This window comes from Corella eumyota, chromosome 3 (genome assembly GCF_963082875.1).
Source record: "Corella eumyota chromosome 3, kaCorEumy4.1, whole genome shotgun sequence".
NCBI classification, from domain to species: Eukaryota; Metazoa; Chordata; class Ascidiacea; order Phlebobranchia; family Corellidae; genus Corella; species Corella eumyota.
The window spans coordinates 17,573,081-17,589,498 of NC_137492.1; the positions used below are offsets into that span (position 1 = coordinate 17,573,081).

At 28.9% G+C, this 16,418-nt stretch overlaps 2 protein-coding genes across 2 annotated transcripts in view; both read left to right on the forward strand.

The window, feature by feature from the left end:
- The first annotated feature begins 180 nt into the window (after positions 1–180).
- Positions 181–15,376, forward strand: LOC145744482 (uncharacterized). Its single transcript, XM_082562319.1, has 11 exons — positions 181–1,142; positions 1,266–1,437; positions 1,599–1,791; positions 5,193–5,304; positions 12,260–12,409; positions 12,631–12,720; positions 13,683–13,801; positions 14,104–14,218; positions 14,416–14,597; positions 15,032–15,142; positions 15,237–15,376. The coding sequence occupies exons 1-11, from the start codon at positions 221–223 to the stop codon at positions 15,351–15,353; spliced, it is 2,283 nt and encodes a 760-aa protein (XP_082418445.1). The 5' UTR covers positions 181–220; the 3' UTR covers positions 15,354–15,376.
- A 153-nt stretch (positions 15,377–15,529) lies between these two features.
- The window catches only part of LOC145745979 (allene oxide synthase-lipoxygenase protein-like), a 60,643-nt gene continuing 59,754 nt past the window's right edge, over positions 15,530–16,418 (forward strand). Inside the window, exon 1 of the mRNA XM_082564160.1 lies at positions 15,530–15,668. Coding sequence (XP_082420286.1) covers positions 15,538–15,668 — 131 coding nt within the window. The 5' untranslated portion in view covers positions 15,530–15,537. The remainder of the gene's footprint in view (positions 15,669–16,418) is intronic.

A 16,418-nucleotide genomic window follows, 5' to 3' on the forward strand; every position in this document is an offset into this window, starting at 1 on the left:
TAAAAGAAGTAAATTACTGTTACAGACAAAATGCTATTTATGGTGAAATATTTTTAATGTCAGAAAGATTATATGACGTTAAAAATACTTTGTCTCTAAAAATTGTAAAATACTTTTGTCTCTAAAAAAAAGCTCCATATTTTTAGCTTATTAAACCTAATTTACATATTTATTAGAAAATATTAGGGAAAGACTTAACTTAAATAAACACGAATTTTATATGATGGCTACCCTTAGTGGTGATATAGGTGTTACAAGTACCACAACTTCAGAAAATTATTCAGCTTTTGACTTATATCCTTCAAATAGCACCCCGAATTCCATGTATGGTCAAAACGCTGATCAGCAACATCAATTAGCGCTCATGAAACAACAACTTATGTTACAACAACAATTATCTCAAGCCGAAAACCAAATAATCGCACCCACGTCTACCATAACAAATACCAGCTCATATACGACAGAAAAGGCTTACAACCAAGCTACCCCTGAAAAGCCGAGTCTTTCCCAGTCGCCACCTTCTCCAGCAGACAGTGGCGTTGTTGCCGACTCAAAATTAGACGGAATTAATATCTCACATGATTATATTCAAAACATCGAAACTTCGAAATCGGATGATGACAAAAGCCCCGTTCTTACATTTGGGGCGTCACCTGATTTGCCTGACCAAACACCAGGCTTGCTTAGTTTTCAACCTGATGTATCAGTAATGAATTCGTTTGGCTTAAGCGCAGCAACAACAATAGCCCCTGATATTGGCATCGATTCAACTGAAGATGTGGATGCAAATGCTAACAACATTCCACAGAGCTTGGCTGCAATTTGGTCCGCGCCTCAAACGACTTCTCCACTTATGTCGCAAACAACAGACAACCTGGACGACATGTTGCTTCAACAGCTACAACAACAACAACAACTTGCAAATTGGTCCAATCCTGGTCTGATGAATGGCTTCGGGAATGGTGGTCTTACTTCTCCTCCCCCTGGCCTTTACAACAATGCTCAGTTAAAACAGTTGCAACAACAACAGAACACAGCAGCCCAGATTCAAGCACTGCAACAACAGCTTGCTCTAAGAAGATCCCAAGCTAACATGATGAGGCAGGCAAATCCGTTTAACCGATCAACATCTTATCAGCCTGGTACGATCCCAAATTTTTAAATCATTATTTAAAAATAATTTTATCAATTTTTTAACAAAAATTTATCTCAAGCAGAATTGTTTTTTTTTCGTTGTCTGTTAACAATCTTTTTTTTGTGTTTAGGATTTATGGGCAGCGGTAACTTAAATGGTCACAAACTAAACGGTCTCTCGCCGAGTCCAAAATCTGGATCATATTCTTCGTGGAGCAATGGTCAAGCTGCACTATCAAGTGCATGGCCAACTGCAGCAAGTAGAACTCCATCGCTCTTTAACTCACTACAACATAGTGCTAAGTATGTTTGTTTAATATGTATAAACCATAAATTTTTTTCGAACTGTAATATTTTTTTAAACTTTCTGTTTTAAAATATATAATTTATTTTGAACCATGTTTAAAAAAATGTTTTGTTAATTTAAAAAAAAAAATTTTATTTATTTTTTTTCAAATTTTTAGCTCTGCCAATCGAATGTTAAATGGGTCCACAGCTTTTCGTAAACAACCCCTAGGTGGCCAAATCCCGTCACCCCCTAGATTGGGAAGAAGTATGTCGACCCCAACCAAATATGGAAACTATGCGGGCGGCAGTTTGGATGACAATAAATTCCTTAAAATGGCTGAGGGTCGAAATGGAGTGATGCCCTATAATGTAAGCATTTTATTACCAATTTTTATTAAATTGCGTATAATAGAAAAATATTGATAAATTTGTTAAATTGTTATTACAAAAAACATTAAAGTTATGTAACTTGATTACATTTTTTTAAGTAAGTTAGCAAAACAATTCTCGGAAAATCTTTGTTTTTTCCAATTGTAAAAAAAAAAAAAAAGACGCAGAAAATAGTAACAGTATACAAGCTTATGTTGTTTAAAGCTAATCTGTACTAAGAAATACGTGAACCATAAATAAATTACCACAAGCCCTGAAATTAAAATTTTTTGGTTCTGAGCAATTATACAAACAACAAGATGAAGAAAAATGATTTTGAATTGTTGCAGAAAGTTTTTAAAGATAGGAATTAGTTAGATTTAAGATAGTAAATTTTTAAAAGCGATGGTGTAAATATTTATACTAAAACTTGTTGTTTATTTATGTATCAACAGGCATAAACTTTTGAATTTTTTTACCTTTTAAAGAAAGAGTTATATTCTAAAACTTTATACATTTTTTTAATAAAACTGCTATACTATTTTTAGCTTATCCTTATGTAGGTAGTTTAATAAGTTTTTATAGATGTCTAAAAATAAATTAGAATTTATTAATAAAAAGCAGCCTGTGTTTGGCGACAGTTGTTGCTTATCTTACGTAATTATTTGTACAGTTTACGACCTTAATATCATTCCACCTTTCTACTTCATCAATTTTTAACTTTTTTTCATTGTACAATAATAATGTGATAAAATGCCTGACATTATATAATGTAGGATCTACCATATGTTACCCCTATAAAATTGTTTTTCCAGTAAGTATATTGGTTACATCTATTATCTTGTTTAATTTGTTGTTAATTCTATTCATGTATGCAATAGCCTATAAATTTTGTTTTTATTTAAGCTAGACAAGTTGCTATAATTTTGCTGTGTTGAAACACATATTGTTTTATAACAATAATGTTGTTTTTTTTTAAAGGTAACAACTTTTTAAGCATTTTGGGATATTGGCAATTGTTTTTATGGTCTTTAATGTAGACTTAAGCCATTTGAAAGCCTTTAAATGTCAATTTATTAAAACGTTTATACTGTAAACACTCTTTTAACATGCAGCAATCAGGCTATGTTTTTTTTTATGCTGATCATACAAAATCTAAAATCATGTGATATTAGTAAAATCGCAAAATGAAAGCTGTTAACTACCCTTTACTTTTTCGCTATTTGTTTTAGCGCAGGCGCCCATAAACTTGTTGTGTTTTCGACTTGACAGAAAAGCGTTATCAATAATTGAACACTTTTGCCTTAGTGGTGCCATTCTTACGTAAATGTTGATCCAATATTTCATTTTTAGTTTGTTTTATTCAGTGTTCCACCCAGAATATCATGATGCATAATCAGATTAATGAAGTATATTACGTAACTTGTTTATTACTTATCACCACCTGGGACTTCAACAGCTGTAATCAAGCCTGTTTAAATATCAATTTGTTCTTGTAAAATACAAATGCTTTCAGCTTAAATTGGGTTAATGTCTTTACCATTTCTTAGATTGTGATTTGCTCTTTAAAACATATTGTTTAAGCAGGCAAATGGGTAATTCTTAAGAGGTTTTTATAGGTACATTGTACTTAGTTTAACTTTTATTTGTGATTAATCAAGTACAGTTTTTTGCTGCTTCAAAGAGATAATTTGATACAGCTTAACTTTGTTGAATATTAAGTTGTGTTTGATAAGAGTTTCACATTCTCTTACTGAAACAGTTTATTAAACTTTGTCATTTTTTTGTTGAATTTAATAATTTTTGGCAAATTTTACTATTGATTTACTTGTTTTACTTTTTTTATTTTTTCGATCCATTTTTCTTCTTATCCAAGTAGGGCCATCTGTCGATCTATTGATTTCTTAATTTAATTTGACTATTACATCACCTTTTGGCTAGAGTGGTTCTGTCCGATACTTAACCTTAGTTAATTGTTAATGCATTGTATTGATTTACTTTAAAAAGTTCGCGAAATTAAGGAATTTTTTGAGGATTTTTAATTTCACCGTTTAAAAGGAATGTCATTCTGCATTTCAAATGACTTTTTTATTTGTTTTCGCTTCTAAAAATATTTTATTTTAATGTGATACTCTTTTAAATTAGTATTTATATATATAATTTAAAATACCAAATAATACATTTTTAGAGATTGGAATATGATATTTTTGCATTAAAAGCGTGGTGTTTTTTATCCGGAATATTAACTCATATCCTTTTTCCTTCCTTTTTTCTGATCACTGGATCAATTAGACGCACTTTAGCACTATACCCAACACTGCTCTGATGTACTATAGTGTACACTTTGACAGCATGACATAGTTTTATTACCATTAAACATACACTTGCCATTCTGTTAATTTAGATAAATGAAGTGACCAATATTTTATTTTAAGAACAACATAAAATATAATATGAATTTTTTTTTTTAATTTCTGTTAAAATAATTTTTTTTAACTGAGGTCTTTTGTTGTTTTTCGATATTGGTTGACTTATAACTATTATATGGACATTGAGTTATAATTCTATATAATTATTGTATCATCAAGTGGTTATTATTAAATTAAAGTTGTCCGTGGAGTTTTCCTAAAATCCTAAAATTGATTTGTTTTTGTCTAAATTTAAAGTTTTTATTCTAAATTTTTTTTATTTGCTTCAAATTGTCCTTTAGGTTTTGTTTTATTTTTTTAAGTAAAAATACTTTTAATCTTTGGCAAGAAAGAAACTAAAATTTTATCCTGAATTTGTTTGTGTAAACTTTAGATGGTTTTATTTTGATGTTCTTTAAAAAAAACATCCGCTCAACATAAACTTTAACAGCAAAACAGGAAACGTTTAAAACATTGCATCAATAAATTCATTTATGTGCCATTATAAGATTATTCTTACTAAAAAAACACATCACTTTATTTTAAATTTTTCAACTAAGTTTTTAAATCAATATTATTTCATGTTGACCTTTTGCAGGCTCTAAAGTTTTCAAAATGAGGTCATCTGATTTCTATAGCTTGTAGCCTGGGTTAATTAATTGTTAATAGATTGCTTTAACATATTTTCCGGTCTGTCATAAGGTCATGTTATTAATAATTCTTGCATTCAGTAAAAATATTTTTTAGGATAAAATATTTACCTAAAGTGAAATATATTTATATTAAATTGCTAATAAAATTGATTTTAATTTTTAATTACTATGCTAATTTAAAGCCTCTTTTTAATATATATTTTTAATTAAATTTTATTTTAATTGGATTACATTAATTTATTTGACTATTTTGTTTTTGTATTATAGGGCAATGCATAAAATTATATTTTACATAAAAAAGTTTTGGTAAAAATTATCAACTTTTATTTTTAATTGTTAGGATGGTAATGGGACAGATAGTATGAGCATGATGAGCATTGAATCCCAGTTAATTGAGTTGTTTAGAACAAACGAACAGCAGCAACTTGTTCAAAATTTTCCAAGATCCACAGGTTAGTGCTTTATTTTATTTTCTATTTAACATTTTGGTAAATTTAAATTTCTTACAAATTTTTAATAGAATAATATTTTTTTTTGATTTTTTTACATATATATATATATGAAGGTTTATTTTTCCTATGTTACATTTAAATAATTCATTTGATAATTGTAAGTTTTTACACTTTAGGTCTTAAATTTGTATCATCTAAACAGTGTTTTAAGTGAGAATATGATATTTAAAAATAGTTTATTTCCATATTTTGTTATGCTTAATATCATTTTAAATATTTTGTAAGATTTTGTTTATTTTCATTACTCCACACTAAACATTTATTAGGGGTGTTTTATGTATTTAACCATGGTTCAAATCCTTGTTACAATTCTCAAAAAATTATTGAATTGATGTACTTAATTTTTTTATGGCCTGTCTGCATTGAATTCCCATTGGTGGCTATGAATAGACTGTTTGACATAATTAGTTGATTTCTAATTACCGCAGGCTCTTAAAAGATGGTTATTTTAAGATTGAGTACCCAAAATTCAGATTTAAATTTACTTGGTAACAAACTTGAAGTTAAATTAATTTGCTATACAACTTTGTAATAAAAGGGCATTTACTAACTGGGTCAAACCATTTAAGAAACCAATAATTGCTACTGAACATTAAATATTTTGATTGGTAATTAAGCAATCAATTAGCCAGGGGCGATTATGTAAATTAAACACAGTTTAATATTAAAGTAAAGTTTGAATCAGTAACAGTAATGTTTATACAGTTTGTGTTAAATTCCCAATGATTTTTAAACAACTCGAAACTAAAATAAACATTGACCAATACTTTAACTATAATGACCCTACAGTTACGTCTGTTTGGCAAATTTAGAAATGCGAGTATTTTAAAACATCTGTATTTTCCGTGCACTTGAATATAGACTATGCCTACAAATAGGTTGTTTGTAGGGCACTCTATTTTGCCAGAGTATGCTTTTAACTTCATGTTTTAATGGCCCGATTATGATTTGTTTTGTTTAAGTTTGGAACTTAGGCTTTGTTTTAAATATTTGGTTGGCAAGGGCAATGGTTTAAAAATTAAATTTCCTATATATAAAATAGTGTATGTAATATTATTGTTTGATATGACATTATAAAGATTGGATATATAGTATTTGTAATTCAGCCCTTTAAGTTATGTTTTGATTATAGAGGCTATCTAACCGTTACTTCTTAACTTTGATAATATTATTTGATAACACGCAACTTATATTTATATATTGTACCAAATATTACATAGACCTATCAAAAATTTTTCTGCAACAATAAAAAATTGACTAAAGTTTTTTTTAAGTGGATTTCAAATAAAACTTTTTTAAGTCTGCTTTAGTTGTGGTCAGTAATATTTGCTGCCCTATTGAGTTAGCCTCTAAGGTTAAGGGCACTCACTTAGACACCGACATTTGATAAGTTATTTAAAATCCTGTCAGTGGTTTTAAACAGCTGTATTCCTCTATTTGTAAACCTTTCGACACAGTCAGATCAAGCACTTAAATAACATTTCATATCCTGGATTACCTCAATTTAGCAATCCCTGTACTTTAAACATAATATTTCGATGTTTATTTAAATTTGTGGCCATGTATGTTTGACAGATGTCATTTGATTTTGTATAACATGAACATTGTAAATATTATGATCAAGGATTAATATACAGCATGTTATGCTGGGTTTTCTTATTTTTGACATATGTTAAAAAGAAAATGCATGGTACAAAACATTTATTTTACTCAAAAAAAAAGTTTAATAGCTGCATAAATTCTGATTTTAGATATAAAAATATCAATAAAAATTTATTATATTTCTATGTTTATTATATTTTTTTTGTTTAAAACGTTATTCGGTGTTCTAAAAACAGATCAATTAGCTATTTCCTTTAAAATTTAACTTCTTAGAAGTGTGTATGCTATATTGGTGTTAATTTAAATTAGATGCCTGTTAATTGCATTATATCATTATTACAATGCAGATATTTCAAGAATTCATATATCATATTTTCAAGTATTAGAAAACAATTCTTGTTGTTTAAATAAATGTTTGTAATGTTATTATATTAAATATGATATGCATTACATATTGATATTTAAAGTTTAGTACAATACTTTTAAATTAATTAAGCAATCATGCAATTTAAAATTAATTGTTTCTCTAATTACGATTTGTAATTCACTTTGTTAATGTACATTCCCTTTATGGCAATCTTGATGGTTTAAAACCTCGTTATTTAGTCTTAATGACTGCTTCCTTATGGCATTACTGTGTGCAATTAAATACAGTAATTGTAGTGCAGAAGGCATGTTTATTTGCATACAATATAAATGTTGTCCGTTTCGGATTTTTAATTTTTAAAAAGTGGATTTGGAAATTTATTGTTAAAATGTAGTAGTTCATATGAGAATAAATAACCCCATTTCTAAATAAGTAAATATTTTAAATGTATTATATGTTATCCATAATTAAACAAACTTGTAAAATTACACGAGCTGGCGAAATTTAAACCCATGCGAATGACTCATCAAGATTACCCACAATTCCGCTTTTTTTTGCGTGTTATCATTTATTTCCGTGTAAAATTACATTCGAAACCACAAAATAAACTCTTTTGTGTTATTTGTTAAGTCATTATGACTAAATAGTCATATTATGGTCACGTGGTATTCCTTTCGGGTCAGGTTGTTGTCGTCTGCACGAAGAAAAATGCCCAATTTCTTAGAATAGATCATACATTTCTTTAAAATATTAAAAAAAATGTGTTTATAAACTTTAAACGGTATATATATTTACTGAAAAGCACCAATTTTTTTAAGACACTAGCTCCACATTTTTTTAACAATTAACTTTAAAGTTAGAAAAAGCGTAGGTTATAACCCATATCATCAAAACATGTTTTTTTAAAACTTGACCACAAAAATTTAGGGAAATTTGTGCTAAATCGTGCGTTTATTCAAAGTTTGTTTTAAATTGTGTAGGTGCATGCTTGTGGCGGATAAAGGCTACTTATATTCCGCGGTTCAAAAACGTAAAGTTCAACTTATTTGTTTAAAAGTTATTGTTACAATAATATTTTGATCTAGTTTTTTTGTGTTTTAGATGACTTTAGCTTGTAGTTTATTTATACTGTTGTGTTTTTTAGGCATTTTTTTAGTTGCTTGGCATTAAAAAATTGGCTACATTTATTATAGGCTAGAATAAATTGCGTTTAAAAACTGCTTGTCGGCCAAAAACGATTGATTTTCCAAAATCAATTACGTCATGGCATAGTTATGACGTCATAAAAACACACAATCGACCTCGCTTAATAGCCGCGCGGCAGTAATATTGATCCCATCGAACTTTTTTGATTTCTTTTGGGAATCAAGTTTCGAAAAAAAAATCTAAAAATTGATTTCAAATTTGTTTAAGCCAATCGAAAAAAACGACAGTCGTTAAGTTTTCACCGTTCTGCATTCAAATATTTATTATTAGAGAATTCGATTGGCCAATAGAAATTTGTGTCGGGGTTGGTGGTGGTAAGTTACACTAAGTTTCAAATAATATGAAAATAAAAAAAAAATTTAAATACCGAAAGTTGTAACATTTGTGGTGCATAAATGCTGACTACATGCACGAAATATTAATGTGCATATTTTAAAAGTCAATTCTTGTGCTTCTTTTTTTTAAATCTCTCACATAATCGAAATTTTCACAGTGATTTTCTAAGATTAAACATTTTTGTTATGAGAAAATCGCTTCTGTTTATTTACCTTACAAAACCATCGACATTTTTGAGCAAAATCCTGATCGGTCTTAATTAAGATGTTAATACTGTTAAAGAGTTAAAGATTTTTGATATTTATTATACGTGATTTGAGTATTGGATTCGAAGCCTATACGTGGTTTGACATAACTTATCATCGGACAAAAATAGCTGAATATTTAGCGTTAATTAACTTTTCGTGCTGGATTTGTTGTGCTGCCTAAAATGTAGCACATCACGCTATTAAAGCGCCTGGCTTAGGCTGTAATGCTGCATTTTTGCTGTATTTTTAGTTTCAAGGCTTGGGCAATTCTCCTATCCGGAAAATCCTTGCGTTTTAAGAACGATTGCGTTTTCTAAAAATGTGCGCGACCCTGTAAAGTGACTTCACGCAAAAAGTTTAACCGTTCAGCTTTTTTTGGCAAAACAAAAAACACCCGATTTAGGTTGATATAAAAGTTGCTTAGGAGAAATATCTTGTAACGGTGAATTCGTTATGTTTTGTAAATATGCATACAATTTTAGATTCTCCAATAAATGGTCCTTAAATAAAAACAATGCATTACTAATAACATGAAAATAAAAATTTTATCCAAATTAAAATGCAAATGAACTTCCGTCTAAGAATTAGACAAATTTTAGCGAGTTTCTTTGTCACGTGACTTCTATAAAATTTGGTAAAAAAATATCGTGATTTAAAAAAGTCATTTTGTAATTAAAACTTGTTTATTTGCGCGAGTCGATTAATTCTTAACACGTGACCGTGATTAATCTATTTTAATTGCGCCATGTCACGTGGTTTTTGTCGATGACGTCATCGCTTCCGGTTGCAGCGATATTTCCATCCCGGAAACTTGCGCCAGACTTCCACTATCACGATTCGTGACGTCACCGTGACGTAGTCACTGATTTTGCCTAATCGAAATTGAAGTGAAGGTCAGTATATGTGCTCTGCTTACGTCACGTAGCATTTCTCGAATTAGAATGAAAATTTCGATCCACAATTTGAAGGTTACACATCGAGGAATTTCCTTGGTATTAATTACGTCTAAAGATTAAGAAATTTTAACCGAAAAAACCCAAAATAGCTTCATTAAAAACTAAAAATTTCGAAAATATCGTAATCCAGAGTCCTGGTTCTGGCCAAACTTTAAAATTAGGCTCTAGCCTGCGGCCGGCAACTGTTTATATATGTTTGTGTGTAAATATACGTCCTTGCGGGCTTAGCGTTAATTTTTCTATCTTTAAACGCAATCTAAAACGTAATTAATAATAACCGTACTTATTACGGGATCAAGTTTTACCAGTTGTTTTAAAGCTAAAGTTTAACTCGCTCTAGCGATTTCATTTCTGTATTTCTTTGTGATGTCATCGGCTGTGGAAACAAGAAATTCCAGTGTTGTGTTGTTGTTTTTCTAACTACAACTCGAACGAGTGTAATTAGGCTAAGATGATAAGTGTTTACAGCGACAATTAGCTAATGCGATTCAGCCAGCCTTAAACTGCTTTAATTATTCGCTCGATCCTTTATCATTAAGTAAATATCTTTTGTTGTTAAAATTGCGATATCTCTTTTTCACAGTAAACCGTTAACCCAAGGTTATGTGACCTTATGGGCTATAAAATGTATTAATATTCAATCGCACTTATTTTAAAACTTTGAATTTTATCGCGCGTTGTTGTTAGTTTTCGCACAGTTTTAAAAAATAACCGGAAATATAATTTATCCTCGTTTTCGCAAAACAATCTTTTCGTCGTCCCTATTCTCACGTTATAATACCGTGTATTTCAACCCGTTATATACGTAATATTTTGCAACATAATCGACCTTAAATGCCAAAGTCCGCTGTGTAATGTTGCAAGTGCGATTATTTGTTATGATATAGCAGCCTGTTATTGTGAGAAATAGTTATGTATACCCAAATCCAACCTTAAAAAAAACATTTTTAAGCATTTCTCTTTCTTTAATGAATTTTGTGCCTTTTAACGCCTTTATGGCCTAGATTTATTTCCAAGCATACCAATGATTTCCTATTGGCAAATATAAGTCAAATGACCCCCAAATACTAGGGATGGGCCAATCGAATCCGAGTCCGAGTACTCGGCCCGAGTATTAAGTATATTTTAATACTCATGCTCGTCGAGCATTTTTTAGTACTCGGACGCCGAGTAATAATTTGTCATTTAAGATCGTATACGATTTACTAAACATAAAAAAACACGAGGTTTGCCTTTTTCTAATAATTTATAATCTACTCTCAATTATATTACGTTATTTAAGCAACAATTGCGCAACTAATACACTTTTTACTACACTTTTTTTACTAAATTTTACGCATAATAAATTTAAAACTTAAACATTTTCGTTTGTACTTAAAATGATATTGCTATCAGCGGTAAGTAGTTTTGCCAACGTTAAACCTTTTATAATCCATAAATACGTGTTTTTTGGTAAATTTTGCAGTTTTAAAATTATGCGGGAAAGATTCTCGTGAACAGTTATATACGTTTAAATGACATCATAACCGAGTACTCGGACTCGGCCGAGTATCGCGACAAAATACTCGGGCTCGTCGAATCCGAGTAATTTGGATTTCAGCCCATCCCTACCAAATACCTTATTAATTGCCTCTTTGTACAGCCAGTGACAGCACCACCATTTGTTGCATTCTGCTAATAATTAACCAAAACTGTGTTATGTATTTTTCCAAGGGATTAAAGTACAAATTTGGTAAAAAACCGTGTGATCATAAAACTTATTTACTTTATGGTTTATATCATGAAGATTAAAAGATTTTTGAATGAATGTATTTTTAGTTTGTTGTTTATTGTTATCACCACAAGGTAAAGGTCAATTGCTAAAAATCGGTTACTTATTTTACCATAAAACCTTATATCACCTGTTCATGTTTTGAACAGTTTACTTAGCTTGTTTTGTGTTGACTAAATTAACAATTAAGTGATCAAAAAACTCCCTATTTGTTAATTCGGAAACAACTGATAGGCCTATATAATTGTTTTTTAAAAATTAATTGGTTTATGTTGGCTATTTTGTTTGTAGTGTAAATAATTACTATTTATTTAAACACATTTGTATTGTAATTGCATAAGAAAATTGTTTCTTCTGAAAAATTTTTTTTTCATATTTTTGATTTTTATTTTTTTGGATTTTTTTTCAGGAAAATGGCCAGATATGGGAGGTGATATTTTATTTGAGGATAGTTATAATCAAATGCTAGGAATGGGTTCATTTCACGGAGATTTTCCACCTCAAGAACGATTTTCAAGAAAAGTTTTTGTCGGCGGTTTGCCTCCTGATATAGATGAAGGTAAAACGTTTTTATCAAAAAAAATTTTTTTAAGCAAAATTAGCAGAAAAAAATTAATCTTTAAGTGCTGATAAGTATATTTAATCAAAAATCAATTTAACTACATGTGAATTTTTTGTCCTTAATTGAATCTCTGTTTTTGCACCTAAACATTTGTTTACACACCTTATTTTACATTTAAGGCAATAGTAATGATTTAGTAATAAATTGATATTTTTCAGAGGAAATTACGACAAGTTTTCGACATTTTGGAGCACTGGTAGTGGATTGGCCTCACAAGGCTGAAAGTAAATCCTATTTTCCACCAAAAGGTAAATATTTTAGATTATTAAAAAAAATTATAATAAAGGTTAAAATTCAAAGAATTCGAATTTCATGAAAGAAAAATACTATAAACTTAATGTACCAGAATTTAATCATTTTTTTAAAAAAAATTTTGCAAACGTCATTCGATAACAATCTAATATTCAATAAAAATCTTATTACTATTATCCTGATTTCCGTAAAATCAATTGAATTTATTTTTTGAATTATATTTGAAATAATTGTATGGAATTAATAACCTCATAAGAAAGTATAAAATAGTAGTACAGGGTCTGCATAATAAAATAATAAGCACCTGTACTCTAACCATACTTTAATTACATTATGAATGTAACACTGTGTTATATATTCATGGTGGTTTTTATTTTAATATTCTAAAATTACATTTTATGATTAATTACAATTATTAAAATGTTTTTTGGCCTGCATAATATTTAATTAGTAGTTCGAAATTTGTAAGAATAATATAAGTGTCATAATTTAAATAATATTTTGAATCATTTTAACATTTTCTAAAGACATCGTTTTTTTATTTTTTTATGTGGCCATATATTTTATTTACATTTTTCTAGTATGATAGTAGGCTTGTTTTTATATTATAACATAGTAGATGATGATGATTCATTGGCATGCTTAATATGGTTTTCCTGTGTATTGTATCTCTATCAATTTTTTCCCTTATGAATAAATATCTCTCATTTTTATTTCATGAAAACAAAAATTGATTCAATTTTATTTGGTTTTTATTCAAAACAAATTTTAAATTGGTTTAAAAACCGGTTTTAATTAAATTTAAAATTTGTTTTTATTTTTTAAATAAACCAATTAAATGTGTACTCTATTTAACTACGTTATGTTATTCATGTTTTTTATGGCAAAAACAAAACAATTTTTTTAAGTTTTTTACCAATTTAAAATAAAAAATTTTAATAATATATATTTTTTTTAGGTTATGCTTTTCTGTTATTCCAAGATGAGTTAAGTGTTCAAACTCTTATTAGTTGCTGCATGAAAGATGGGGATAAACTTTATATCCGAGTTTCAAGCCCAACTATTAGGGAAAAACCGGTAAGTCGAAAACTCTTTTAGGTTTTTATGCCAATTTTGTGTATACATTTACTTTTATTGAACTGATTTATCACATTTAATTATAACAATAAAACTTATGATACGTTACCTATTTTAAAATTTTTTAACAAAGCAATAACACTTCTGAAACCCTCTACATTTAATGACATCTTACAACTTAGGAATTTTTAATATACCCAAAGTAGGTCAGGCTAATAAAGTCACCATTAAAACAACAACACATCACCTAATCTCTTGTATTTGCTCTTATAAATATTAAATGAGCAAACTCAAATTGCTAGGTTCAAATACGACCTTGGAATTTGGCTGACAGTGACTTTGTATTGGATGGTTCGCAACCACTGGACCCAAGAAAGACCATTTTTGTGGGTGGTGTCCCAAGACCATTAAGAGCTGGTATGTTAAACTGTCAGTTGTATTAAAATATATTTTGAATTAGTGAATATTGAATAGAGTGTATAAATTATTAATTTATAAAGCTAATAAAAAATTGGCCTAATAAAGTAAATGTTAGGTAAATTTGATATATAATTTTTTTTTTTAATTTTGAAACTTAGATTTTTATTTAAAATCTAATAAACCCCATTTTTTAGTTGAATTGGCAATGATCATGGACAGATTATATGGTGGGGTTTGTTATGCTGGAATTGATGTAGACCCAGAACTTAAATACCCCAAAGGGGCTGGTAGGGTAGCTTTCTCTAACCAACAAAGTTACATTGCAGCTATCAGTGCTAGATTTGTTCAACTGCAACATGGTGATATTGATAAAAGGGTATGTAGGGGTATTTTTATTATAGGGGGATATTTAATAAATAGGGTAAACTTTTTTTTATAAAGTGGGGTGGAATTTTTTTAAAAAGTCGTTAAAAAGTCGTTTAAAATATATTTTTAACCATTATTTACTAAATACACAGTGTATGCAAATCGTTCTAAATCATGCATAAATTTTTAAAACAAGGGAGTTCTGTATTTTTTAAGTTTACAATCACAAGACAAAAATGCAAAGTTTAGATATTTTTTGTGAGGTTCAACAATTACAAAGTAAATGTATGCAAATGTGTACAATTTTATTTTTGTAACCAGAGTGTATATACAAATACCTCTATATACAAAGTGTATATACAAATACCTTTTAAATTTTCAGTTTTATTATTCAAGCTTAATGTACCTAATGTATGCAAATCTTATTTTACATTAAATCTTTAGGTTGAGGTGAAGCCTTATGTGTTGGATGATCAGCATTGCGATGAGTGTCAAGGTTCGAGATGTGGAGGAAAATTTGCTCCATTTTTTTGCGCCAACGTCACTTGTCTTCAGGTATAGACAAAAAAAACTTTTTTGGGGAATTTTTTTTAAATATTTTTAGAATATCAAATTAAAATGTTATGTGGTTTTTATATTTTTATTTTAGTATTATTGTGAGACTTGCTGGGCTTCAATCCACTCTCGTCCTGGCCGTGAATTCCACAAACCCCTCGTGAAAGAAGGGGCTGATAGAAGCCCCAGGTCGATGCCCTTTCGCTGGTAAATCCCCCAAATTCCCCCCTCCACATCCCTAATCCCCCTTCCCCAAAAAAATCTCTGTTTGTCTGATCTTTGGTTAATAGAATGATTTTTGTTAAAAACTGAACTTTTTGTTCTAAATCAAGAAAAAAAATTGCCATATTTTTACAATAATTCTGGGTGCAAAGGCAAAGTCGGCTGCTCTTTATATGGAAACGTGCATTTTGTCTTCTGTTTTTTTTACAAAAAAAAATGCACAGTGTTTCCCTTTAATTATTTCTTGCCATCAATCACCACGTTGTTTGATCATCTTCAAGTTTTTATTTTGTTTTTTATTTGGGTAAATTATATTTTTCTGGCAACCCTGCAAATACCAAAGTTTCATATTTTCTATTTTTCTTTCTATAAATTTTTGTAAGATTTTTAACTATCAATTTATTATTATTAATATTATTACTATTGTGAAATCACCTAATTTTTATCTGACTTTTTTGATGTCAGTCGTTTTTTTTCGTTGTCATAGTGACAACGATGATGTCATTGTAAATAGATTTTTATTTAAAAGTACAGCTGTGTAGGTTTAGTTCCATATTTTTTTATTTTATTTATCAAAGGAATTTTTATTTTTTTTGGACCGCCGCCTTGCCGGCAAATTTGTTTGTATCTTGTTTGGCTGTGGATTTTTACTTTTTTGAATCTCAACAGCTCACTACACTGTGGTACCTTTAAATTCTTGATAACTTAATTGTTAACGGCGACTTTTACTATGTTTTTGTAGTGATTATTTTTTTATACAGTTTGTTATTGGAAAGTTTTTTTGTTTTCTATTTTTTGTATCAAGCATTAACCCCCCCTCTCATTTTCTTTTATCTTTATATTTAGATAATATTTCATTTTTACCCATAATTTTTTATTTATAAATATTTGTATTAATTGCCATTATTTATTACATATATCCACAAAAAAAACTAAAAAAAAATCTGCCGGGATTAGTACTCGAAAATTACCTAAAAATTTATATATTATTCACAATGCGTGAAATTTAATTCGAAACTTTTAAAGAGCTATTTTACATTTAGTGTTGTCATCG

What these genes read in the sequence shown, in the direction of transcription:
- LOC145744482 (XM_082562319.1), top strand. Translation starts at nt 221, where the DNA reads ATGATGGCTACCCTTAGTGGTGATATAGGTGTTACAAGTACCACAACT. An exon ending in TCACTACAACATAGTGCTAA is followed by an intron (nt 1,438 to 1,598) that starts GTATGTTTGTTT and finishes TCAAATTTTTAG; the next exon opens with CTCTGCCAATCGAATGTTAA. An exon ending in GCCTCCTGATATAGATGAAG is followed by an intron (nt 12,410 to 12,630) that starts GTAAAACGTTTT and finishes GATATTTTTCAG; the next exon opens with AGGAAATTACGACAAGTTTT.